The sequence below is a fragment of the Scleropages formosus genome, chromosome 14 (assembly GCF_900964775.1).
Source record: "Scleropages formosus chromosome 14, fSclFor1.1, whole genome shotgun sequence".
In the NCBI taxonomy this organism is placed as follows: Eukaryota; Metazoa; Chordata; class Actinopteri; order Osteoglossiformes; family Osteoglossidae; genus Scleropages; species Scleropages formosus.
Genome location: NC_041819.1, coordinates 25,954,840 through 25,980,869, shown reverse-complemented (window position 1 = coordinate 25,980,869; position 26,030 = coordinate 25,954,840). Strand labels below are relative to the sequence as shown.

Here is a 26,030-nt window from a genome sequence, read left to right as displayed (position 1 = left end):
AGTGTATCTAGCAGTGTAAGTCACCACGGTGAGTAAGGTGTGTGGGCTGATAACCCTACGTAGAGTTCATTGGAAGTCGCTTTGGAGCAAAAGCATCTGCTAAGTAAGTAAATGTAAATGTAAAATATGAGATGTGGGCTCAGCACAGGCCCACGTGGGGGGTCTCGCGTTCACAAGATCACCGTGAGCGAGAGGCTTAGTTTTTGCTCCGCTCACTACCGAGGAGAAGCTCATCCTTCTGTGGGTGTACGAGAACTCAGATGGAGGCCCACATCCAGCAGCGTAGGAGTTTCGACACGTTTCTTTCCCCCCCAAGAAGGTGGATATTTATCATCTGAAACCTTCCATGGCGGAGATCCGCGGAATCCAGACTGTGTTCCGAGCGCGTTCGAACACACGACGCCAACGTGTTGCGACAGCAGAGAAATGAATCGTGGTAAGTGGAGTGTGTCGGTTACTGGAGGAGCGCTGGAGGGCACGGCCAGGGCAAGTCCAAACGCATGGAGAACAAAGGGCGGAGGAGTCTTCCTCAATGTCGGTCTCTCTCTCTCTCTCTCACACACTGGCTGGTTTCACACCAACATTCTATTTTTTCCACACACAGTGTTGGTGAACTGTAGTCACATTCCACACTACCGATTTCTTTCTCTCTCTCTCTCACACACACACACTCTCTCAGTCAGTCGGTGACCTATGCCTCATGATGTGGAACAGAACTTTACTCGAGCTCGCACTTCGGCTACCCATCGCACTGACTGTGCAGCGTTCCATCAGAGAACGTGTTTTCTTTCACGTAACACCGAATCCGCTCCGTTTGTGCGAACGAGCCGTACGCGCTCGCACGCTGTTCTACCCTCTTCATCACGTCGCAGGCGTCCTCCTCGCGCGCATGCGCACACGAGTCTCGCCGTCCCGCCTCTTGTTTGGATATGTTAATGAGCTCGCATGGAACGACGAATCAGCGCCGGGGCACTGTGCCCACGTGCTCGCCGAATGCCGCTTCGGGGTGGTGCCAAACCTTCAAGTGGGGGGTTAAAGCGAGTGAGAAAGACGCCGAGCGTTCAGTACAGAGCGAGGCTGGGGACGAGTGCGTGGAGGGGAGCGCGGCGGCGCCTTTCGGCAAACTTACGTAAAAAGAGAAAGAGAAAAAAAAAAAAAAAAGAAAAAACCGGTGACCTCACAACAAACAAAGCAACTTAAAGTCCCCTCGTGAGCCGGCACATCCGCTCCCGCGCGCTCTAAGGTCCATTAGAAGTGCCCCGAAGGAGGAGAGGGGGCCGTCCGCCGTCCTCGCTGAGTTGCGCCCGGATGGGCGAGCGCGGGACGCGCGGCTGAATGGGCTGCGCGCGGCCGCCGGCGGACAAAGGCTCGTTTCTCGGCGCTGCGCGGGCCCGCGATCGCGCTCGCTCCCGCTCCCGGCGCCACCATGCCCGTGCTGCTCTTCCTGGTGGACACGTCCGCCTCCATGAACCAGCGCACCCACCTGGGCACCACGTACCTGGACATAGCGAAGGGCGCCGTAGAGACCTTCATGAAGGTACCGGGAGACAACCGAGGGACACCTGGGAAGGGACGGGGGACAGAGCCGGTCCGGAAGCGGCTCCGGGGCTCTGACTCGCGCTGTGACTTCCGCTCGCCCCAGCGCTCCTCTCTCTCTCTCTCTCTCTCTCTCTCTCTCTCTCTCTCTCTCTCTCTCTCTCTCTCTGACACTGTCCCTGTCTGTCTAGCTCTCCTTCCCTCTGTCTCTCTCTCCATCCCTTATGTCTCTCTTTCTGTCTCTCTCTCTCTCTCTCTCACACACACACACACACACACACACACACACACAGAGTCTCTCCCTGTCTGTGCCTTTATGTCTCCCTCAGTCCCTTCTCTGTCTCCCTCTGTTGCTCTGATGTTCCCACAGCTCAGGTCCAGGGACCCTGCCAGCCGGGGCGACCGCTACATGCTGGTGTCCTTTGAGGAGACGCCGTTGGGCATCAAGGTAACGTGACCCTGGACGGCTCCTGTCCTCACCGGTGCGTTTTGACCCCCTCGCCCACCCCCATTTCCTCAGGTCCCGGCAGACGGACGGTGGGGTCCTGTGTAGAACGGGGCAGATGGCGTGTGACTTGGGGGGGACGGGACCCCGCGCTCCAGCTGGATGACCTAGTGGAGGAAGAGTTGCCCAGTTCCTCCTCCTTCTCCTTTTTCTGTCCAAGTTACCCCTAATGTCTCATTATCACCCTCCAAATACCACGGAGGACGAGTGTGTATTTACTCGGATGCGGGTGTCACGCACCTGGTCACGTGGAACCCCGTGACGGGGAAAGGCGTCTCGTCGCTCGGACCTTACGTACAGCTCTCTGATGGCACGTTGAATAAGATGATCTTGATGATGACGCCGGCTCTGACAACCTGTGTGTCCGCTGTCGTCCCCGTGCAGGCGGGCTGGAAGGAGAACCACGCCACGTTCATGATGGAGCTCAAGAACCTGCAGGCGGTGGGACTCAGTACCGTGGGACAGGCGCTCAGGACCTCGTTCGATTTGCTCAACCTCAATAGATTAGTGTCTGGGATAGACAACTATGGGCAGGTACGTTGTACACACTGACAGTGTACTGTGACACTCTTCTGCGTGTGTGTGTGGGGGCGAGTTCATATCGCTGTCCCCTCCCCCCACCACCAAAATCCCTTCTTTGCCCCCCCCCCCCAGTTTAACAAGCAGCACACATGATCACACACACCTGTGCTCCCCAAATGGCTGTTGGGCCTCCCACCCGTTTACAGCCAGTGGACATTCACACACATATTTACACTTATTTTTCCATCACTTTTCTTTTAAGGTGCCTTTACAGTATGAGGTTTGAGCACTAAGCTACTTGCACTAATTTACCGGTGTATACAGTAAGGTACTCTTTACTGTATCAGCCTGGGGTAAGTACCTCGATCATGGACACTACAGCAGGGGGGTGGGGTTCGAACCTTGAGTTTTACAGGTGGAAGGCAGGGGCACTAACCACTATGCTACTGGAACTGGTATGGTAAATCCCACTCCTCTAAATGGGTAAATTGGTATCATCACGTCAGTGAAATATAAAATCCATATTCTTCATTTCACTGCATTATATCATTTTTATGGAATACTGTAATGTTGTGGCTCATTAATATACACTGTAACACAGTGGGTTCCCTAATTATGAACTTCAAAGTCACAAATGTTTTTCAGTTGCAGATGAATTTGACAAGTATTCATGATTTTAATTTTGCCAGTATCTATTTTTTTCATAAACGGACCTTTCCTAGCAACTGGAATTGTTTGCCGCCGGAGAGCGATGGCGAACGGGAAGCGCTGCCCCAAACTCGTCAACACCCTGCTGTAGCTCTGGCCACCGTTCTTTACCACGCTTTCTAATTTAGATCATAGATCCCCCTCATAGATAGCTACTAGGGGACTTGGAGCGTGTCCCGTCTGTCCAGGTTACTGACTTCTACATTAAATTGATAAATTTGGCGAGCGCTGATCTCGAGTGCGTTTCACCAGCGGTCAGCTGGACAGGTGGGCGGACTGATGGACGGAGACACGTGGTTCTCGGAGTACAGTCGTATCACACGTGTAACTGCATATAGTTTTATAATGGAGTAGAATTGTAGGATTGACGGTGACCCCACACCCACTCTTGTCACCAAGACTAAGACATTTTGAGTAAAGAACACACTCCATATCAAGTGTGTAAGTTTGGGGGGCCGACTCCGCTGAACTCCGTTCGTAAGAGAACGTTCCGGTTGAGCAGGACTCCTCCACGGTTTGTGACTCCGAGGCCCCGGTTGCACGCGTGTGGTTAAGGAGAGCAGCACTGGTACGTGGAGCTGGGCCCCTCTCTCCGACCGCCCTCCCAGAAATAATGCGCAGAAACACACCGGATGCGTTAATGCTTCTGGGACGATCAGAAGTGCAGAGTGCAGGTCAGTCGTGTACGGTTTGTACTGTAGTCGTTACCATGGTTTATTTATTGTAGAGGGTTCAGCGTTGCGTGGGTCATGTTTTTGAGTTCAGAACATTCACATTTATTTAGCTCATGACTTTCTCCAAAGTGGCTTGCGCTGATTTTTCCTGTTTATTCTGCTGGGTAATTTTACTGTATCACTTGAGGGCGAGCACCTTGATCAAGTGTACTACAGCACGGGGGCAGCTCTAACCACTACGCCACCTGCTGCTCAGTACAGTGCATTGCTTGACACTATAGACAGTGAAGCTGTGTACTGTACTGTAATGTTGATTTTAATTAACATATACAATAAGAATGCAGTGAAATACAGTCCAGTACCATACAGCATGGCGCACCAGTGGTACATGTCATCCAGCCTGGTAAAGGGCACTCGCCGCATTTGTGTCTTGACTGGCCAAGATCTAAAGACCCCTTAGTGGGAGGTCTGACCCAACCCCTGTGGGTTGTCCTGGTACTGATCATCTCTCTGGTTCTGTTTCCTGGCAACAGCCTGGGAAACTCCAGGCCTTAATGTTTTGTTTTTGTTTTGCTGGGTTCTTGGCTCCGTTCAGTTTCGTTGCCTTAACACATCTCTTCTGTGGAACTGATCCCACAACCTTCTGTTAGTCCTGTTTCAGCCTGGCTGCATGTGGACACACTGGTTGTTTCCCCTTTTTTTTCTATTATGGGGAGAGACGGGGCAATAGGTCGCAGGCAGCGTAGCGGTAAAGGATGTGGACTTGTAACCTGAAGGTTGCTGGTTTGATCCCCGTTCTTGGCTTCAACCATGAATTGCTGAAGAAAAATATACGGTATTTTTTTTTTTTTTTTTTAGCTACAAATGCCAGCGAAGGCACCAAACAACAATTTTAACAGACATACTTGCTCATCTTGGAGGGATTATACAGTCCAGTGGAATTTATTCCCAGCTCATGTGTATGGGGTACATATAATTTTTAAAATTCTTTTAAATATTTTTCTTATTGCTTGTGTTTCTAAAGGTGTCCTGGCCAGGAACCTTAAGCCCAAAAGAGCTACACTCCCCTTGTTGGAGCGCAGTCAAGTCGACCCCTCCCATGTGTCGTTAACCCCCATGATGCCATTGTGTTATAGCCTCGCCCCCTTTTGCATGTCATTGTCTGGCTGTGCCCTTTTGAGGCACTGCTTCAGGAATAGTGCCCCCCCCCCACAGTATAGATAATGAAGGAGGCTCTTATCTAGACCCCCCCCGAGTTAGCACACAACAGTGCGGTCCTCTCCATGCACTGACTACCCCCTGCGCAGCCCTGCCCCCACGTCTTCCTGACATCCAGATCTGCAGCCTCACTGTGCTTGAAGGGGGGGGGACTAATGTAATTGTGCGGGGGGGTGTAATTGGATGGTGAAGATGTGCCTGTAACCCCAGATCGGCGGTGTCTCTTTACCTCGTGCTGGGGTGACGGTCGTTTGCCGTGCGGATCCACGTTGCTGCCACGTCTGTGGAGCGCCGTCATTTATTCATCTGTTTGTTATAAAGTGTTCCTGGAGCTGCGTTTGTCACCCTGTAAACAGCGTAAATGTACACGCTGCTCCCATCGTACGTTGGTGTTTACTAGGATTTGCTATGGTGTTCTTGCCTGTTCCCCAAAGACCCATTCAGGCAGCGAGGCAGAAATATTATGTGCTAAGGTCAACATATTGTGAGAAGACAAAATATTGTTGTGCATTATCACTAATTCGTTAGTTTCCGGTTGTATTTAAGGCAAGAATTGGGTGGGCACAACATCCTAAGCGGAACTGGTCTCGAGTCGGAGGTCCTCCGGAGGGGTCTTTTTCCGCCCTACCCTGCGGCCCAGGGTGCAAAGCTCCGCCCACTGTGTTCCACTGTATACCCAGGGTGCCCTCCTGGTTCGTTCTCATTGGCTCTTCAGCTGCATCTGAGATGTGTCTTTATGAGAAGTGCTGGAGGTTTGCATCCCTGGTGTCCCACACACTCTTTTAGGTTAATTTCCAAGCCCCTGGGAGCAGCCTTGTTTTTCTCCTTTTGCTGTCTTAAGGGGGTGTGTGTGTGTGTGTGTGTGTGTGTGTGTGTGTGTGTGTGTGTGTGTGTGTGTGTGTGTGTAATCCACGCCCTTGTCTCCCACCCAGGGACGGAACCCATTCTTCCTGGAGCCCTCAGTCATCATCGCCATCACAGATGGGGGAAAGCTGACTAGCAGCAGCGGGGTGCAGGACGAGGTTTGTACGCTGGCTCCTCGTGTTACAAACAGCTATGAATCTGCCAAGATCCGGGGGGGGGGGGATTTTCACGTTTTTTAATCAGACCTCAGACCCGTAGCAAAGCAAACACGCGTTTGTCCTCCACACAGATAGGTGGCAGTAAAGAGCACCCGAGCAGAATAGCAGTGTGTGACTGCCTTAATTCAACTCGCTTCCACAGTGTTCACTGCTCCTGTCTGCTGTTCCTGAATGCCGGTGATCAGTGGCAAGATGAGGAACGCTGCACGTGTTTGTGGGATGAATTAGTCATTGACCAGGAGTTAGTAGAGTATGCAATGTTTCCGATTATTTAAATTTATTTACATGCGTCTCAGCATTAAATTAATACCTTATTTATTGTAGTAATATGAGATTTCTTCCTGAACCTGACTGCTAAATGAATCGGAGGTCATCTGTTATTTACCTTTTCCGCTTTGCAGTTACAAACAAAACGAGTTACGAACAACACGAGTTACAAACTTCTCTTACCGCCCGTGTTCGTAAAGCGCGAAGCCGGTGTAGATGTGACAGCTGAGAATGTAACAGTCCATGTTAGCTGGGGCTGCAGTTCTGCAGTTCAGACAGTCGATATAATGGTGATATATTTCATGATTATTTATTTCAAGGGCATAGTTGCATTTCTGCAACCTCAGCAGTTCCTAAGTATTATATATATAATAAGTAATACATCCCAATCTTTTTTATTCCACTGTTACAACAGCCCTGCTGAGCAACTGCCTGTTCCGTTACCCTGTTCGTTCTTCAGCCACCATGATGTAGTGATGATACTTACTATTCAAGAGTACTGTTTAAGCAGGGTTGTACTATAGTACTACAGTAATGTGACGCTTTCCTCCAAAGTGACTTATAATTGTTTACCCATTTACACAGCTGGGTAATTTTACTGGAACAATTCAGGGTAAGTGCCTTGCTCGCGGGTACTAGAGCTGGAGGTGGAATTCAAACCTGTGACTTTTGGGTACAAACACAGCAGTTCTTACCACTATGCTCTCTCCCCAGCTCCACCTGCCCCTAACTACACCCCTGCCTGGCAGCGAATTGACCAAGGAGCCCTTCCGCTGGGACCAGCGCCTCTTTGCCCTGGTGCTTCGCATCTCAGGCCATGCCTCCGTAGAGGCGGAGCCACTTGGGGGTGTGCCTTCCGATGACTCTGCCATCACGCCAATGTGTGAGGTCACCGGAGGTGAGCGTGTCTGGGGATTTGGGGATACCTAATGGCTTTTGCGACGCAAGATGCTCGCTAGGCGTTGTGCTGACCCTGGAACCCCCCCCCCGACAGGTCGCTCCTATAGCGTGTTCTCGCAGCGCATGCTGAACCAGTGTCTCGAGTCTCTGGTGCAGAAGGTCCAGAGTGGGGTGGTCATCAACTTCGAGAAGACGGGGCCCGACCCTGCGCCGCTCGAGGGTAAGACTGAGGGTCTTTGGTCGCGGTTGTGTGGCTGCATCACCTTCGTTCCACCCTCTGATCCAGACACTCTGCATCGTCTCCGTTCTCCTCGCCCCTCCCTCTCAGACGGTCCTGCCGAACCCCCAAAGCCCGGACCGCAGCCCTGGCACTGCAGCCACAGGCTGATCTACGTGCGACCCAATCCCAAGACCGGCGTTCCCGTGGGGCACTGGCCCATCCCCGAGGCTTTCTGGCCGGACCAGAACTCGCCCACCCTGGTGAGAAGTCTGCGGGGAGCCGGGAGGACCGGGATTTGATGGATGCCGAACAGACGTGTGAAAGTGACCGATCTGGTTAAATTTGACCTACTTATTTTGAGTTTGGTGGAGTGGATCAAACACGGTTGCCCTCAGTCATAAGGGCTGGCTTGTTGAGATTGTCCAAGGTCACTTCTAGCGCTAAGGAGGGGTCACCTGGGGTCAAGTTCCCACTCTCAAATGTGCTGATTGTTGAGCCAGCGTGTAAAGGTCCTCCTGTTTGTGCCGCTTTGACCAGTCTCTCTCCTTTCCAGCCCCCTCGTTCAGCCCACCCCCACGTCCGCTTCTCCTGTGTCGACACGGAGCCCATGGTGGTGGACAAAGTGCCGTTCGACAAGTACGAGCTGGAGCCCTCGCCGCTCACCCAGTACATCCTGGAGAGGAAGTCTCCTCACACCTGCTGGCAGGTAGGGCCTCGATCCCGTGGCGCACGTGAGGCCACGCAGCGAGGGTGTAATGATTCTGAAGAGGTGTGGCCCGCTTGTTCCCCAGGTGTTTGTGTGCAACAGTGCCAAGTACAGCGACCTGGGCCAGCCCTTTGGGTACCTGAAGGCCAGCACGGCGCTCACCTGCGTCAACCTGTTCGTCATGCCGTACGACTATCCTGTGTTGCTCCCTCTGTTGGGTGAGTTTGTGACCCGGAGTGTTTGAGACCTGCAGCGTGTCCTCCTCACAGTTAGTTATTCTCTTTGTGGTCATTGCAGATGACCTCTGCAAAGTGCACAAGTTTAAACCGACTATGAAGTGGAGACAGTCATTCGAAAACTACCTGAAGACCCTGCCGCCCTACTATATCGGGGTAAACATGTGGTCGTACACATGGTAAATCACTGCTGGGGGGGGTCTATGGGAAGGGTGCCCTGACTGCTCCTCCTTGCTTCTCAGCCCCTGCGCAAGGCACTGAGGATGATGGGAGCACCAAACCTGCTCGCTGACAACATGGAGTATGGCCTGAGCTACAGCGTTGTCTCCTACCTGAAGAAACTCAGCCAGCAGGTGTGGCCCACCTGTCCATTCCTCATCCCTTGCCCACCCGGCCATCCCTTTGGTGTCTCATACGAGCACGTTTGTCTGTCCTCTGCGTCCAGACCAAGCTGGAGGCGGAGCGTGTCCTTGCCTCCGTGGGGAAGAGGCCGCCTCCTGAGGCCGGGGTCAAGGTGCGGTGTCCACCCGGAGGACTCGCGCTGGCTCGTCATCGCGGCGATTTCGCAACGTTGTTAAGGGGCTTCCTGGGAGAGGACCGCACCTGCCCGCCAGAGCTCAGCCCCAAAGACTTTGCCGGGTTCCACCTCGCCGCACTCAGCAAGGTGAGTTTGCCGATTGTCGCGAAGGCTGCGGCGGCTGGACAGTTCGGTTCCAGCAGAGCACCTTGTAGGGTGCGCGGTACAGCCTTCTTTGCCCTATAGGGGTGTAGTGCATTCCCAAAAACTCCAACGTGAATTTTCATGAACTAAAGATGAAATTACCATTAGTTTACCACGGTAGACGTGTTTCTGGGCCTCAAAATTGACAGCTGTTTGTGCTGAAATAGCAACATTACAACAGGCACGATTACTTTAGTAGTTGGCAGTTGGCAGAGTCCTCGTAACCCGGACGGATGCATCTCGGGATGCGACTAGTTTCTGCTCCATCTCGATTCTTCCCGACGGGTCCGACCCGCTGTGTTCTCTGTATTCCCACCGGAACCAGAGTGTGAAGCCCCAGAGTTTCCGCAACCCGTACGACGTTTCCCGGCGACACCTGCTGGACCAGCTGAGCCGCATGAGGAGGAACCTGCTGACGGCCACTGGGCGCTTCCTTCAGACCCGGGACCAAGGTGAGGGGGCAAGGGTCGCGACCGCAGTGGGCATGTCAATCCGGAGTCTGAACTACAGAGCACTGGATTACTAATCAATACTATTGATCGGCAGCGTACCCAGACTGCCAATACCGTAGTAAAGGCGAGAGCCCTTTGTTGGTTTCCCTGTGCGCTGGAGCCGTGGCGGATGGGGGGGGGAGACGGCAGTGACCTGCGTTACCCGCCCTGCGCTGTACTCTACTGTTCATTTATTGAAATGTAAATGAAAAAGGATGATTTATCAGCACATTTGTCAGCCTTCCTGTTCTGCTTTGACTTTTAAACGTATTATTTCCCTGTTATTTCTTCCGCCTTTGCGCGGCTGGTCCTGGAAAGAATGAGTCACGATGGCTAACCAGCAAAGCCGTAAGTGGCGTGGGCAGGCCACTGACCGAGGGCGACCGGGTCACGCTAACGCGGTTGTGCTGCCTTCACTCAGACCAGCTGCACGCTGTGGCCATCGCCGAGATGGGCAACTACCAGGACTTCCTGAAGAACGTGGTGCCGCCCCTGCGGGAGGCTGACGCGGACCAGCCCAAGCGCCTCCACACCTTCGGCAACCCCTTCAAGCTGGACAAGAAGGTGCGGTGCGACCGGCCGCTTGGGGGGAGGGTTCCGCCACAGCCGTTGGTCCATGTTGAGAAGATGGCAATGCGACAGCTTCGTTTACGTCGCCCTCCTGTGACCCTTAGTTTTGGGGTGAAACTCGATGACCTCTTCCCATCATTCCCTCTGTTGCAGGGTATGATGATCGACGAGGCGGACGAGTTTGTCGCCAGCCCCCAGAACAAGACCAAGCGGCCAGGTGATCCCAGCATGCTCAGCGGTGCCCCCAAGAGGCGCAGGTGCATGTCTCCGCTGCTGCGCCTGGGCTCTGGTTACACCCCACCCGTCCTTATGAGTCCTGCTGGGGACAGGGCTTCCCCGGCACCCCCTAGTCCTTTGCCATCGCCTCCGCCGTCTCCAGCCCCTGCGCCCCCGGCACCCAGCGCCAAGGCACTGCCTTCCTCTAGAGGTGGGTCTCCACTTCCGAACTGCGGTCACACCGTCCCGGTACAGCTCGACCTCCATCCGGCCGCGGTTCCACTCCTTAGCATCGTGCTAACTCTCGCTCGCCACCTTCGCTCCATCCGCATACCCTTAAGCGGGCAGCCGTCGTTCGTCAGCTCTTTATCGAAGGTACAGCAGCGGGGTCGTTGTCTCACTGGCACCTGACCGTTTAGGGCAGCGCTTCCCAAACCCGATGGTCGCGACCCACATGAGGTTGATGAGGGGTTCCAGCCTGTAGAGGGACGGTATTACCGTGGTATTGAGAATGCGTTGTACTACTTGGGATTTCAGTATGAACACACATGTCCAGCATCCATGTATGCCCTGGGATCTGGGGGCACCACACTTTGCCACTGAAATCAGGAAATAAGTTGTAATCTTGTTTTTAATTATTTAATTTCATTAGGAAACTCAAGATCTGCTGCCTTATACGTTATGTCAACGTGTGACGTGTTGCTGCTCCGTTGAAACGCTGCAGCTTTGTCTCGTAGGAAGTGTCACGATAGACTGCTGCTCTACGCTGTAAATGGTCTCCATCTATTCGCTCCCTTGACAAAGTCAAATTTAGTTTTCAACTCTTTCAGTACACATTTATGTTCTGTGCACCATTGTGTAGGTACGGAATATGAATATGCATTTTGTATATTATATAATTCATAATGAAAAATTGTGTACCTTTTTAAATTAAATTAGAGAGGGAAGTCCTAGCAGTCCCAGAAGCCGCAGTGCCGGACTTGAATTGCCGCTGAAAGCTTTTGTTAATAAAGTCTAATTTTCATGCAAATGAGTTATTTATTTTTAGTTTATCTGAAAATCACTGTGCCGGTAATTCGGAAAACTGTGTGAATAAACACTGTCTCAGTGACTGCTCATTTACCCTGCACGTACCATGGTCACCACCAGAATTTTGGGAGCAACTGGCTTCACACAGTCTGACATGCGATGTAATGGCTTTTGCCTCCTGTGACAGCTGTGTGTGTGTATGTGTGTATGTGCGTGCGTGCGCGCACTCTACCCTTGCAGCCCCTGAGGCGAGCCACGGGTTCGAGGACGCCGTGTTGGGGAACCACATGGGAGACCGTTACAACCCCGAGAGGGCGCCTGTATCGGAGCACGATGTGGTGAACCACGTGGCCGTGGCAGAGCACAGACGCAACGGTGGGGTGCCGTCAGAGGACGGCGAGGACGGGGAACCTGCCCCCGGCGACTCCCTGCCCCGACCATCCCCCGACAGGCTGAAGAAGCAGCGTAGCGGCAGGGATGCGGAACGTGACGGCGGGGTTGTGGAGCGCAACGCCGAGCTGCGGCTGCTCATCAACAGGGAGATACGGAAACCGGGCAGACGTACGTGGCGCCATGTCTGCGAGGCACGGCTGGCTTCACGCGTAGCGTCCGACTGGACCGACGCTTATGTTCACGATCGGTGTGACGGTGGGGTGGAAGGGCATTCAAACTTCGCGGTCCTCGTTTGAAATGGGTCCAGAAGTTGGTCTCTTAAGCTTGTCGCCCTGTTCTTGCCCATCTCTTTAGGGTACGACAAAATCTTTTACTTCCTCAAGCAAGTCCAGGGGAGTCTGAATTCACGGCTGCTCTTCCTGCAGAATATCATCAAGGAGGCTGCGAGGTATGGAATGATTTTTCAACTGTTCTCTCTGTCTCTGCGTGTGCGTGCGTGCGCGCGCAGTCAGAGGTGCCGAACCTTATTCTCTGGCTCCGCAGGTTTAAGAAGCGAGTCCTCATTCAACAGCTGGAGGGCTTCCTGGAGGAGATTCACACGCGTGCCAACCAGAGGAACCACCTGGACGGGTACTGAGTGTAGCGCTTGGACACATACCAACTTCCTGTGGCCCTCTGACCCGCCCTTGAACTCCATCTTGCCAGAGTGCTGGAGATACGGATAAGCCCAACACCAAGACACCGGCAAGACTTGAACCAGGGCACTAAACTGTAGTGTGTGTGTGTGTGTGTGTGTGTGTGTGTGTGTGTGTGTGTGTGTGTGTGCGTGTGTGCGTGCGTGTGTGCGCGCGCGTGTTTATATATGTGCAAGATCCCCCCCCCATGTTGTCTGTGTTGATTTACTTAAAGCTCTAGATGGTGTGGGGGAGGACGTTCCGGGCCCATTTTAGATGTCTGAGACGTGGTCTCTGTGGTCAGAGGTGTTCGACGCCAAACACATTTTGGAGGACAAACCCTTTGATTATGGGTTTAAATGATGTAAAGGTTGTGTTGGTACCTGTATACACCAATAGGATTCAGTTGTGCTGTATCATCTACCAATGAAATTGCGCTCCTTTGCTCTCTCCACCAATAAGATGGTTTCAGTGGCAATCTGTACCAGGTTACTGATGGGACTGCCAGGGTTTCAGTCTCATGATGAACTAATGTCTAACGCCTCGCGTTGGGTCTTATTGCCCTTCCTGAGGAGCACGTTAATCTGTCGTCATAGTAGAAAAAGCCCACTTCCTGTTAATGACCGATGAAGCCTTTTCTAAAAGATCCTCAGCTTAATGAATTTTGTTAATTTTAATTGAGTTTTAGGTTGGCATTTTAATTTACAGCAAGCAAATCATTTACTGCGTGCAAATCTATCTCAGGAAGCTGTGATGTTTCCAGGTGTTCCTTTTCCAAGTGTTTGGCCAGTGATGGGGGCTGGTAACCTTGTGCAGGTGGTTAACCAGACTTTTAAAGTCCTCCCCCCTGCCCCTTCCATGACACACGTCCCACCTTCCCTCCCTAATGCAGGGACCAAATCTTTTGCCATACGTGTCAATCTTTATAAACAAGAATATTTTCAGTATACTGTATGTGTGTAAATAAACTGAGAGCTATTTAAACAGTAAAAGTGCTAAATGCAAGAGTTACAAATGTCTTTTTGTATTTCCTTGAATAAAGGTTCTATTTTACACAGACTGGCTGTAAATAAAAGATAAATCTGCCTTTTTTTCTTTTGTAATTGAAGGGATGGGATAGTGTGTGTGAGACAGAGAAGATGGCTGCAAAAACATGAGGTTGTAGTTTTAAACACTTTGATTTAGGTCAAAGAGCTGCCTGTCTGCTATAGAACTCCAACACTACCTGTTCATTGTAACCCTAAAGAAAGTTAACTTGACTTACTGTCCATGTGTTTCTATAGGTGAAGTTTTAGCATTGAAAGCATTCAGGAAGGAGCACCTCTTATTGAACCAAGTATGTATATATGTGTTTTCCTTTCCAATGAGGGATGGCCTACAGTCATAGTTGTCTGGAAAGTGATCGCTTTCTTCTGGGCTTTTATTTGTTTATTCCATTCCTTTGCTGGAAGGAGTACTATTTCTGCCACCAATGCTACTTGCACTAAATTTTTTCCCTCTAGGCTGCTTGGAAACATGTACCAATTTTTACTCTTATTTCAGGACAAGTATCTTGATCAAGGGAACTATGGCAGGAGTAGGATTTGAACCCTGGTCCAAGTCAAAAGCTTTAACCATAAATGTTGTCTGCCACCTCAATTAAAGGGCTGCAAGCAGTAAACCTTCTCAACAAAAATTATAGGACTGGTGGGGGTGACTCACTCAAGGCATTTAGAGAACTTTAGTTTTTCTCTTCTTATACCTTCCTTATGTACTTTTAGCTTCCAGTTACCTGATAAACAAGGGATGGTACTGCAGTAGGTAATTGAAGTTTTTTTATTAAAAGTACATGCAACAAATGTTGCTCCTATAATTTGGCCCTTATAATAAATGACCCACCAGACAGTTGTTATAATTACTGTTATTGTGTTCTCATTATTGTTTTCCCCCTTTCAACAACAGTGATTTTTAGAACCAGCAATATGTGGTCATCCCTCCAGGACATTTACTGTGCTTTTAACGTGTTACTGTGCTCGTGTAAACCTCAGTCAGTGCTGCAAGAAAAGTGTCCTACAAATAGAAAAAACAGTTTATTTACAGATATGTACAAAGCGAGTATCCCTCTTGCTGAAGCAGTGTCCCTCGGCTGCTGCTATCGAGCACCAGTGGCGGTCGGCAGGGGGTGGGGGATGGGTTCACAGCAGCTGCTCCGCAGGATTCGCCACGCGTCCCATGAACAGTATGGACCCTGGGGGAAGAGAACGTTGCCTTCAGGGGCGCTCGCTGGTGTAGTCGCCACCCTCATTGGTCTTGCGGTAATATCCAGAAATTTGGGTAAAAGTGTTAGAGTTGAAACTGCTTACCGCTACATCAATGTCCATTCCGGACTAGAAAACGCGAGCGTGAGCAGTGCGTCTCTGTACCTGTGCTGACTTGTCGCAGGAAGAAGAGGAAGGGCCGGTCGGCCTTGAACACGGGAGCCCGCGAGCGTTTGAGCAGAACCATCGCTGTGGGCGAGGAGGAGAAAAGTCAGTAGGGGGAGCTTGAGGACCCCTGCAGCCCTTTGTGTGTCTCGTGTCTCTGCTTCACTCCCGTACATGTGCGATATTATTAATCCCATCATGGCGGTTGTACATGGGACCGTAAATACTCCCATGTTCAGGAAATGGTGCTGCAAATGGTGTAGTTATGAATATTGCAAGATACGAACATTCTATTCATTTTTAATTGCATTTAGTTTCACTTTGCCGAAGGTATCGAGCACCGTGAAGGTGAGTAACGCTCGCGGTACTTCATGTTATTCACCCGTTTATACAGCTGGATAATTTCAGTGTAGCAATTTAGGGTAAGTACTACAGGTAGAGGTGGGATTCAAACCTACACCCTTGGGGTCCAAAAGCAGCAGCTATAACCCCTATGCTAGCAGCTGCCCCTACAATACAAAATTATAGTGGGAATCTACATATGATTATCCATTCCTTCAGAGAGCTGGGTAATTTTTACTGCAACAATTTAGGGCAAGTACCTTGCTCAAGGATCCTACAGCAAAAGGTAGGCTTTGAACCCGGGTCTGTTGTGGGTGAGGCAGCAGCTCTAAACGCTACGCCACCTGCTGCCCAGAATGGGAATGTGGGGCCGCCATAATTCAACTCACTTCCGCAGTGTTTACCGCTCCTGTCTGGAGTTCCCGAGTGTTGGAGATCAATAACCAGATGAGAAACTGCACATGTTTTTGGGCTCAGTTATTTCCATTGAACAGGAGTTCATGGTGATAAGTTTATTCATGTTGTATCATTTTTAATAGTACATATGTTGTATTTGCTCTGTCACATGCACTTCTTTTTTTTATACATGTCCATCACTGCTGCTTAATGTAATGCAGTACTACAAAATGGAAAATTCTAGAAAGTGCAGAGCGGTGCGTCCTTTTTTTACTCGTAACTTTCCACCGGCGAAGGTGTGAGTAAAACTCGACCTTGATGGGCTTCGACAGGAACGTTTCGGGAATGTGAGCGATAAGAAGCGCTGAAGCCTCCCTATCCGTGTCGGAGGAGTGGCGATGTGGTGCCGTGTTTTTAAAGCAGAAGAGAGCTGAGCTGGTGATGTCCGGAGAGGAAATAATAGGAATTATTAATTTATTAACTATATTAAATATAAAGAAAATATCTTTTTTGTGCCTCATCCTTGAGTCTCCAAAGAACCACGTTTAGTCAAAATATTATTTCCATTCAACTTTTTTTTTTTTTTTATTTCGACGATGCTTAGAGTATATAGCAAATTTTAACGTTGCTAGAATAAAAATATGAAAGCCTTTAGATTCTCACCGAAACGAACGCGCCGATAACTAGAGGAGGGTCTTCGGTAGTCGGTCTTATTGACCTTTTACTGATTGTGATCTAGAGGTAAAAATGACCTTGGAGTCGTGAACAAGACCTCCAGTCCCAGCTGTGTTCGTAGAATGAAAATTGGGGTCCGTGAGGAGCTCTTTGAGAGCCATAAGCCCCGCCCCCCGTAGAACATCCGCAGGTGTCCGCATTTACCCGTGGCAGCCCCCGCCTTGGTGCCGTCCTCGGTGACCTCCACCTTGGCCTCGTGGACAGCCTGCGACACGTAGAGCCCCTCTTCCGCTGAAACGAGAGCGGCGCTGCCATGAAATACCGCTCAGGTGAAGGTGGAACTAAACGGGCAGGTGCTTGGTTCACGTTTCTTTTGAAAAAGGCCACAGTTTCCACCTGAGATCCCCCTGAAGTCGGCTACAGCTGGATCGAAGATGTCCGAGACGCCCAGCGAGGAAAGCACCGACCTCAGGTCAACCCTCTTCTGGATCCTGAACCTGGCAGCGAAAGTAGAGTTGAGACGCTGTGCTCTGTAGGTGTGGCGTCTGCACCCCCCCGCCCCCAATCTTGGTGGGGTTCTCACCTGGGCAGGAAGACGTCCATCTTGGTCCTGCGCAGCCCCGCCTCCCACGTGGCCAGGGTGCGAGCGCTGAGCTGTGGCTCCAGGTGAGACAGCGGGATCTTCCTGTCGCCGGGCAGGACCAGCAGCAGGCCGACGGACCCCCCGAGGTAGGGCAGCTCCAGCACGGTGTACCGGTGCTCCGGAGTACCTGACATGTGGAACTGGCCTGGGCACACATGCATTGTGGAGGTGGGTGGTGGATCAAGTCCCAGTAAGGCGCCCTGTCTTTATACTAAGATTTAATTAATTTATATCTAATTCAAACAGATGGGAAGCGACTCGCTAGACTCAATGTTTCGTCTCATAAAGGAGGACTTCTGGGTTATTTTACCGAAGAGGACGTCCGTGGCCTGGTACATCATGGGTACCTTGGAGACGGTGCCGTCGGCGAGGGTGAAGGGCAGGCTCTGCGTTTCCGCGTGCTGGAACTGTTTCTGCCAAGTGCCCCGGAAAGCCACCGTGCTCACCAGTGCCATCTGTGGCTCGGCCCACCTGACCGGGTCGCCCGGTGGCTCCGCCCATCCCGAGGAGTTGCCCCACATGGGTTGGTTGGGAAGAGTGTGGGCTGGGGGGGTTAAATTTTGATAGTGTCTTAGTGGCCAGAAGGCATCCAGAATCTATCATTCATTCATTCATTCATTCATTCAATACTATAATATATCGAGACCGTCTCTACGTTGTTCTGCATGACTTTCTGAATAACTACTTTTTTAAAAATTAAAATTGTATTAGAAAAGATTTCCTCCCAGAATGTATTGCTGCTCACAGGGGTTATGTAGTACCTTCTGTGGCCAGGGGGTGGCAGGAATTTCTCATTAGTGTTCCACAAAGGAAAAGGCGCGAAAACTGCCGCTTACCATCGTCGTGGCTGCGGACCCACTGCTCAACCTGGCCGCGTGTCTCATTAGGGCGGCTGAAGTTGGTGTGCATGACACTGCTATCGCCCCACAGCAAGGCATGCTGGGTAAAGGCCGGGCAGAGCGGCGTCCCTCGCTGAATGAAGAGACCGCACGCCACCCGCACTGCCGCACTCTGGCTGGAGTTTCCCACGTCGCCTTGCACCCGGAGCAGGAAGTCCCGAGCTTCCACATCTGGAGGTGGCAACAGGAAGCGAGATCAGCGATGCATCCACGGGAAGCGCGTGTCGTGATTGGCCGATCACACGGCAGCCCTAAAAGTCTGTTAGTCTACCGATCTGACAAGGGTCCGATCAACAACCACTTGTCCAATGCAGAGTTGCGGAGCTCCAGAGTCCATCCGGGAAGCACAGATGCGAAGAGGGTAGACCCTGGGCAAGAAGTCTGTCAACCACTGGGCAACGACACACACTCAAACGCACGCTAAAGGTAACTTAGGGTCACCAGTTTACCTAAAATGTATGTCTTGGACTGTGGGAAGAAACCAGAGCACCCGGAGGACTGTCTAGTGTGTATAGTTATAATGTGAGACATAATTATAATCTGGAGAGCATATACTGGAGGGTCTCAAACCCATCTCTTTGGAACCCACCCCCCCCCGCAAGCTCCTGACACCTTAATAAGTCAGTCCTTCTCCACCTGTTTGTTTCTTCACTGTGTGCCATGGTAACGGCGGCATCGCCCTACCCTGCTGTGCGGTCGCGCCACACCATACCACGCTGGACTCTCAACCAGCGGGTCACTCAGCATTACCCATACAATAATGAGATTACACTGGAATGGGGGTGGGTGGGGATCCCAGTGGGGGGGGGCATTAGGGCTTCAGACACCGCTCTGCCCCGCTGGGATCCAGGGGAATGTAGCACTGCCCTGCGGTACCAGGCCGCAACCTTGCTGCCGCCCCCCACCCCCCCGGGCCGCCCTTAACCAACCCACCAATGAAGCGTTAGGAAAAGCACAGCAGCTGCTAGTCTGACTTTGACTGGTCACCACCAGTAGGGGGCAGCACCAGTTGGCAGAAGCACATTTTGGGTTTGTTTCATTCACCCCCGCCCCCCCTCCCCCACGCAAAGACTGACCACGGAGCTGCAGTAACGCTGCGCTCAGCCCCGACGGGGCCACCGTCTGCTCTTACCGTTGGCATCGTACTTGAGCGCCTCCTCCAGCTGCACCAGAGTCCTGCCCCTGGCTCCGAACTGCAGCAGCCCCAGGGACACGGACACGCTGAGGGGCGACAGGATCAGGTTCGAGTCGTTGTCCGTTGCCGAGAGCGACTGGTAGAGGCTCACGGCGAACTCGGAGTGCAGCTCCCCCAGGGTCTCCCCGAGCCCGCCGAGCCCGCCGTGCCCCCCCCCCAGCAGCCAGAGGCAGACGAGCAGCGAGGCGAGCGACACGTGACCCATGAGAGCATGAGACGGGCCGCCCGGGGGGTGTGCGTGGGGCCGCGGAGCTGCCGGGGCAGCGGGTGGCCGATCGCCCCCAGCAACTGGGTCTCTGCAAGGTGAGCGGCAGTGGTTACGATCGGCAGCTTCTCCACTGGAACTGAAATATTTATTAATTCGTTTCGCTGGTACTTTTCTCGAAAGCAATTTACACTGCTTTACCCATTTCTATTGCATGCTGGGGGTTCTAACCGCTGCGCCACCTGCTGACCGTATCTGCCTACAGATGCCCCACGGTGCTGGACCCAGAACCTGGAGCCGTTACTCATGCAAACTGTCCCTCAACCCACACACACACACACAGGTCCAGTGTGATGGACAGTGTGATTTGGATACAGTTATTAGTTCAATATCGCCAATGTCGCCGTAGGCGTCGCAGGAAATGTAAACCATGATGAGTAGGGAGTGTGCCGGAGATGGGAACGGTGTAACGCTGGACCAGCAGAGACCAGGGGCAACAAGCAGCTCAGCGCACACACACACACACACACACACACACGCTGAGTTAAAAAGCTGCTAAAGTCCACAGACAGACATCATAATTCACACTAAATATGAACAGGACGACTTGGAATCATGACCTTGTTCAATTCCATATGTAAAGTATTTCTAATGTGCACGATATTTAGCATCATACTTCTTTTTTGTCTTTACGCTGCTGTAGCCTCGTGCTGCAGGATCCAGAAAGTTCTTAGCTGCACCTTTTGGTTCCAGATTTTTACTAGAAGCATCCTTCTTATTAATATTTGACCCAACTGCTCTTCATGTTTCTATCTATCTATCTATGTATGTACGATTTACTGCACCCTTACCTGAGCGGTACGTCGACGCCCCCCGCCGACGGACCCTCTGACTCACCTGTTGTTCCCGCTGCCGGTCGAGATGATGCGGAGGATGTTGGTGGTGCTGAAGGTGATGATGCAGGTGATTCGGGTGAGACGGCTGGTGATGCAGGTGACGCAGGCGATGCAGCTGTCACCGGCCGCCTGGGACGTCTCTCCCGCCGGCCCCTCGGTGGCCCCTCCGTGTCCACGCGGCCCCTTCTTGCGGCCGAATGAGCCCCGTTAAGCCCTAAGAGCCCGTTTAAAAGGGGGCGGCCCGCGTTCGCGCTCTCTGGCGGCGATGTCCGTGCCACTCAGCCGTGGAATTCCTGCCGGCCGGGGCTCTGCGGAGCCTGGCGGGGGGAGGCATGTCACTGATCGCTAAATCCGAACCCGGGTTCGCTAAACACCACCAGCCCACGCACACCAGCACGCGCACACACACTCCCGCCGCACCAGCACCCTTATTTCCATATGTTCTGAATATGGTTCAATAACGATCTGGACTCGGGACTCGTGCTGAGAAGTACTGTATTATATCCGTACAGACACTATGTATCCATGACGACTGTTTTATTAATGCCAGCTGGAGGGGGGGGGGGGTGAAATCAACAGCGGAGGTGTGAGCATGAAGCAGGACTGCGCTGCGCTGCGCAGGGCACTTTCCCTCTTCCCAGAGTGCCGCACTAACCTTTCCATCGCTGCTGGAGGCGTCCCGCTGTAGGGCATCCTGTAAATGCATAAATACTGTCACCACCTTCAGGTTTGCTGTCTAATTTGCATATTAGCAATTTAATTGATACATTAGGTAGATACATTGATAGATTAAATAAATTAATAGATAAACTGATAGACAGGTTAGGGGCGGCACAGTGAGTAGTGAGTGGGTGGTGCGAGTGGATGTGGGTTCGATCCCCTCAGTCCGTGTGGAGTTTGCATGTTCTCCCCGTATTTGCGTGTGTTTCCTCCGGGTGCTCTGGTTTCCTCCCACACTCCAAAGACATGCTGTTCAGGTTCCCTCAGAGTGTGTGTTCCACTGATGTACGGATGAGTGACCCAGTGTAAGTAGTCTCCAATCCGGATGCAGCGAATTTCTGTGGACTCATCCCAGACTGGCCAGCAGCAGACAGGCACATGTTCGTGTTCTTCAAGGGACCCCGGCGGATGATGGGACATTTTCCCATGGTGGACCCAGGTCTGTGGCCCCCGGTCCCGCCGGAGTCGCCCCGGCCTCTGGGACGCGCTAATTGGCAGCGCATACTTGGGGACCGTTCACAGGGCCCTCACATTGTTCCGTACCACAGTCGCATCAATGGAATGTGGGATTTAAGGCATTCGCTAACAGGGAAAATATCACGGTGATTGAACTAAAACAAGGGTTCGAGTGACCGCCTAGATGAACGAGCCTTGTCCGGACTTGTAGGGCGCAACAAAAAAGCTAAAGGAGGAATTCTTGGCTGTTCCTCCCAGAAAGGCAGTGTGTGCGTGTGTGTGACAGTGGGACAGAAACCATGTCCTCCTGCTACACGTCCAAAAGACCTTCTCTGACCATTTCCAACATCCTGTTTAGTGTAAAGGTTAGAGCCATTTGTTAGTGGTCAAAGGACCTGAGTTCAAATCCCACATCCTCTCGTAGCGTCCTTGATCAAAGTACTCACCCTGAAGTGATACGGTAAAAATGATCCTGCTGTATAAATTGGGTAAATCAGTGTAAGTAGCTTAGTGTACAACCCTCACCTTTTGTTGCTTTGGAGAGGTTCCAAATAAATGAAAAACACACACACACACACACCACTTGTCCCAAGCAGGGTCACAGCAAACTGGAGCCAAACCCAGCAACACAGGGCACAAGGCTGGAGGGGGAGGGGATACACCCAGGACAGGACGCCAGTCCATTGCAAGGCACCCCAAGTGGGATTCAAACCCCAGACCCACCAGACAGCAGGACCTGGCCAAACCTGCCATACCACCGCACCCCCTAAATGAATAACTCATAAATACACCCATATATATGAATGTTTATCTGCCATAATTTACACCAATAACCCAAATACACAGTGTCGCTTCTTATTATTTTAACATCGTCCTTATCAATAGAGGCAAAGAATTTTTGTGACGTGTTTGAACCAGTTTGGTAACTTTTCATTATCAAATTATCCCCTTAACCTTCCGAACTAATCGTTACTTCTATAAGACCTATATAAACAACAAAACACTTTCATTTCGATTTTCGGTCGTTGCTGAGAGCTTGTCAACACACGCAACATGTAAAGTCAACGTCTTGGGACATTTTCTGGAGTCGTCGACATTCCTGAGTGACTTATTTAGCTCCAATAAATTATTGAAGACTTTGTGACACAGATGGGTTTTCAGTGTAGGTGATGAGCTCTGGGGGGGTGCGGTGGCGCAGTGGGTTGGACCACAGTCCTGCTGTCCGGTGGGTCTGGGGTTCAAGTCCTGCTTGGGGTGCCTTGCGACGGACTAGCGTCCCGTCCTGGGTGTGTTCCCTCCCCCTCTGGCCTTACGCCCCTGTGTACCCGGGTAGGCTCCGGTTCCCCGTGACCCCGTATGGGACAAGCGGTTCTGAAAGTGTGTGTGTGTGTGTGTGTGTGTGTGTGTGTGTGTGTGTGTGTGTGTGATGAGCTCTGCTCAAGTGTCCAGATGTCAAATGTACGAACAGGCTGGACACACGAGCGAAACAGACCTGAACTCAGCACTGGTCTTCTCGCTGGACACGAGGGTCACCAACCTGCTGCCAGACGATGGACTCCTGTGCCCTTAACTGATGACTTTATATTTAGTGGGAAAGGTGCCGCTCCCAGGCTGGTCCAGCACCTCGGTCACGGTGTCCAGCGATGGACACTGCGCCACTATTCAGGATGGAAACACCCACGCGTCCTCAGCAGTGGTGTTTTGTCTCGATCCCGCGTCCACATCTCCATTGTCCTGTCCGAGGACATGCGCAGGGCCTCTTTGCTCTCTCCACTTGGGCACCCTGGAGGAATTCCCTCACTGTTTATGCCTACTATTCTCCCTGGGGACGGATTATGGAGCAAGGTCGAAGGTCAGGATGAACGGTGCATTGTGGGATCGGCAGTGTGCGGTTGGACAGCGGCCACCGTACACCAAGGTGACCCCGTGCTGGATAACAGGCGTGACGCAAGCCAACAGGGCGAATCCAAGCCCACTGGTCCCTAGAGGGAGCACCGTGGGGTGGAGGTCTGTGCGAGCGCGGGCTGGAACGTGGTGTCAGGGTGAGAGTGGGGTCCTGACCTGCTTTCTGTCTTAAACCACTGTTGCATTTAAAAAAGAAGCAAAGTCGAACGGAGGGCTGCGATTGGCTGCCGCTGACCCCCGATGCCCCACTTCTTCCATCAGGGCCCTGGGTGTTGGATTAGCGGAGCGCAGCGCGGCGTGGACCGGTGGCGCAGCACCGAGCTGCCAGGTACGCAGGGATTAGAGGCCAGCGACCCGGTGCATGGGCCAGGGCCAGGGCCAGGGAGGGGGGATTTATTATCTGACACGCTGCTGGTGCTGTTCAGCATACTGCTCTTTATTTAACTGACCAGTATGCGTTCCCACTCCTGACACCAATGCTCTCTTATTGACTGCAGACAAAAAGCTTTAGACACAAACATAGGATTATGGACACACAGCTTGTCGATAATCATAGAAAAGGAGATCAGGAGATCAGGAGAGAAGTGGCTCTCAAAGAGATGGGTTTGAGACCCTTCTTGAATGCCAAAAGGGATTCAGAAGCTCTGAGGGTCAGGGGGGTGCTTGTTCCATCACATTGGAGTCCAAACTGAGCTTTGGTGGACTTTTTGTTTTGGACCCCTTGTGGAACCACCAAGTGACCAGAGGTAGAGGAGTGACCAGTAGGAGTGACCAGGTCCTGTGCGTGTGACTGTTTTCCTGTTTATTGGTCCTTTTGTTCTGTGTTTAAACACTTTCAATATTTTAAGTTAAAATGCACAGGTGGGGTGGGCAGACATTGATACTTGGCTCTCCAGAGGTGTCTTCTTTCACAATTTCCTTGACATGGGATTTTTTTGTTTTCCTCTCCTCAGTTACCAGATGGCTTATTTGGAAACGTTAGCAAACTGTCTTTGTTCTTTATTTACTGTTTTCTTTCTTTTTTGTCACTGATGTATCAGCTACATATCCTCTATTGCGTCACCTTATTGAAAGACTGCAACATGAAAATAATATGAACTAATTATAGACAGTAATCAACATTTAACATGGTGTGAAGGAAAGTGACGTAACTTCATACAGAAACAACATTAGATGACAAACCGACAAAAATCTCAGAAACGCGGAAAAAGCCGCACTGAAAAAAGGCATCATAAGGTTCTTATGATTAAGATGCGCAATAATGAGATATTGCAGAATGATACAATAATGAGCGCTCCCTCTTGTGGCCGGGTGTGCAACTGCACTTGTCCGCCACCTGTGCAGCCTACCCTGGTCCCTCCTTGGTGACACATCATGTGGGTGTTGCTGTGAGCCATGAAGCCCTGAGAGATGCTATATCTCCTAGGTCTGCTACCCCAACAGGCTGAGCAACAGTTCTTTCTATATGCAAATTATGCGCAACGCTCGCTTCTGATTGGCCCTTGGAGGCAATTATGAAACTGTAGCCCAGGCGCCATCTCCTGGAAGGGGATTACAGGAACACAAATGAGAGAGAGATTTCCCAGCTGAATGGGTTCATTCACTGTGCCCAGCTGCGTTCGCTCTCTCCGTTCCACTCAGTTTCAGCGAAACATTCAAGTCCCACTGTTATCGCTTCCATAAATTCCATAAGACCCAACGCACATTTGGGATTGTTTTGTGTTGCCATGGCACCGGCCAATCATATTTCTGGTTGCCCTCTGGTTAGCCGTGTGACTCTCTCGCACTCAGCTGCTGAGGATGCGCATAAACAAGTGCGCCGTACACATTTTAAGATGACCAGGTTGGGCGAACCCATCCGCAAAGTAAATCAATAATTTCCACGCTGAGCAAGATGCAGATGACTGTATAAGATACTATTTATTGCTACTCTAACAGGAGAACTATATAGAAAAAGTTCATTAAATACCTTTGTTTTTCTCTTTTGATTTTGCACACAAATACGGTACTCTTACGGTGTGCCCTGGTGACCATCGTACAGTTATACAATCATTTATATATAATTATATATAATTATGCAATTATAAATATGTTCCTACGTAAAGACAAGAAAAAAGACAATTAGAAGACAGTTGTATGAGCTCTGTTTCTATTAACATTCATCTGATAATTTGATGCAAGGTGACTTTGAGTATTTAACCTATTTATGCATCCCAGTATTTTACTGGAGTGAATCAGGGTAAATACCTTGCTCAGGGGCATTACAGCTGTGGCAAAGAGTGAATTCTGAGCCCACAGCCTTCAGGTGACAGGTCAACATCCTGAACTGTTGCACCACCTGGTGTCCAAAAGTTTTGTCAGAAGTGGGATTCGAACCCACGCCTCCATTCAGAGACCAGAATGCCCACCTTGTGGAAGGTGCTGAACCTTGAGTCTGGCGCCTTAGACCACTCGGCCATCCTGACAGACTACTTAGTAACAGTGAAAGGCCACTGTTAATGTTAATGTGACACACAGAGGATGCTGTAGGGTCGCAGCTCACAGGTTTGGAGGAGTGACACCAACATGTCGAGTGTTCTGAGACCCGGAACATACAGCTGTGTTACCTGTCTATACAATCTCTTTTCT

General features: G+C 51.3%; 2 protein-coding genes and 1 non-coding gene across 3 annotated transcripts; 1 reads left to right on the top strand and 2 right to left on the bottom strand.

Moving 5' to 3' along the window:
* The first annotated feature begins 75 nt into the window (after positions 1-75).
* On the top strand, positions 76-13,683 carry ints6 (integrator complex subunit 6). Its single transcript, XM_018739933.2, has 18 exons — positions 76-1,537; positions 1,907-1,984; positions 2,426-2,575; positions 6,096-6,185; positions 7,227-7,410; positions 7,507-7,632; positions 7,741-7,892; positions 8,186-8,338; positions 8,424-8,556; positions 8,636-8,730; positions 8,817-8,927; positions 9,020-9,238; positions 9,621-9,747; positions 10,208-10,350; positions 10,510-10,783; positions 11,842-12,162; positions 12,349-12,442; positions 12,538-13,683. The coding sequence occupies exons 1-18, from the start codon at positions 1,427-1,429 to the stop codon at positions 12,629-12,631; spliced, it is 2,655 nt and encodes an 884-aa protein (XP_018595449.1). The 5' UTR covers positions 76-1,426; the 3' UTR covers positions 12,632-13,683.
* Positions 13,684-14,706: 1,023 nt separating this feature from the next.
* serpine3 (serpin peptidase inhibitor, clade E (nexin, plasminogen activator inhibitor type 1), member 3) lies at positions 14,707-25,861 on the bottom strand. Its single transcript, XM_029258174.1, is given in 11 exon segments — positions 14,707-14,895; positions 15,071-15,154; positions 16,688-16,774; positions 16,880-16,980; positions 17,067-17,271; positions 17,437-17,585; positions 17,587-17,670; positions 17,953-18,196; positions 19,158-19,516; positions 20,323-20,504; positions 25,811-25,861. Coding segments are annotated over 11 exon segments (1,599 nt in total). The 3' UTR covers positions 14,707-14,842.
* Positions 25,758-25,867, bottom strand: trnal-caa (transfer RNA leucine (anticodon CAA)). The gene is made up of 2 exons: positions 25,830-25,867; positions 25,758-25,803 (listed from the first exon to the last, which is right to left on the bottom strand). It is a non-coding gene; the product is annotated as a tRNA-Leu (tRNA).
* Positions 25,868-26,030: the final 163 nt, after the last annotated feature.

Bases quoted from the DNA above. Each gene is read 5' to 3' on its own strand.
- ints6 (XM_018739933.2), top strand. From the start codon at position 1,427: ATGCCCGTGCTGCTCTTCCTGGTGGACACGTCCGCCTCCATGAACCAG. The intron at 6,186-7,226 runs GTTTGTACGCTG...CTCTCTCCCCAG, and splicing joins GCAGCGGGGTGCAGGACGAG to CTCCACCTGCCCCTAACTAC. The intron at 12,443-12,537 runs GTATGGAATGAT...CTGGCTCCGCAG, and splicing joins ATCATCAAGGAGGCTGCGAG to GTTTAAGAAGCGAGTCCTCA.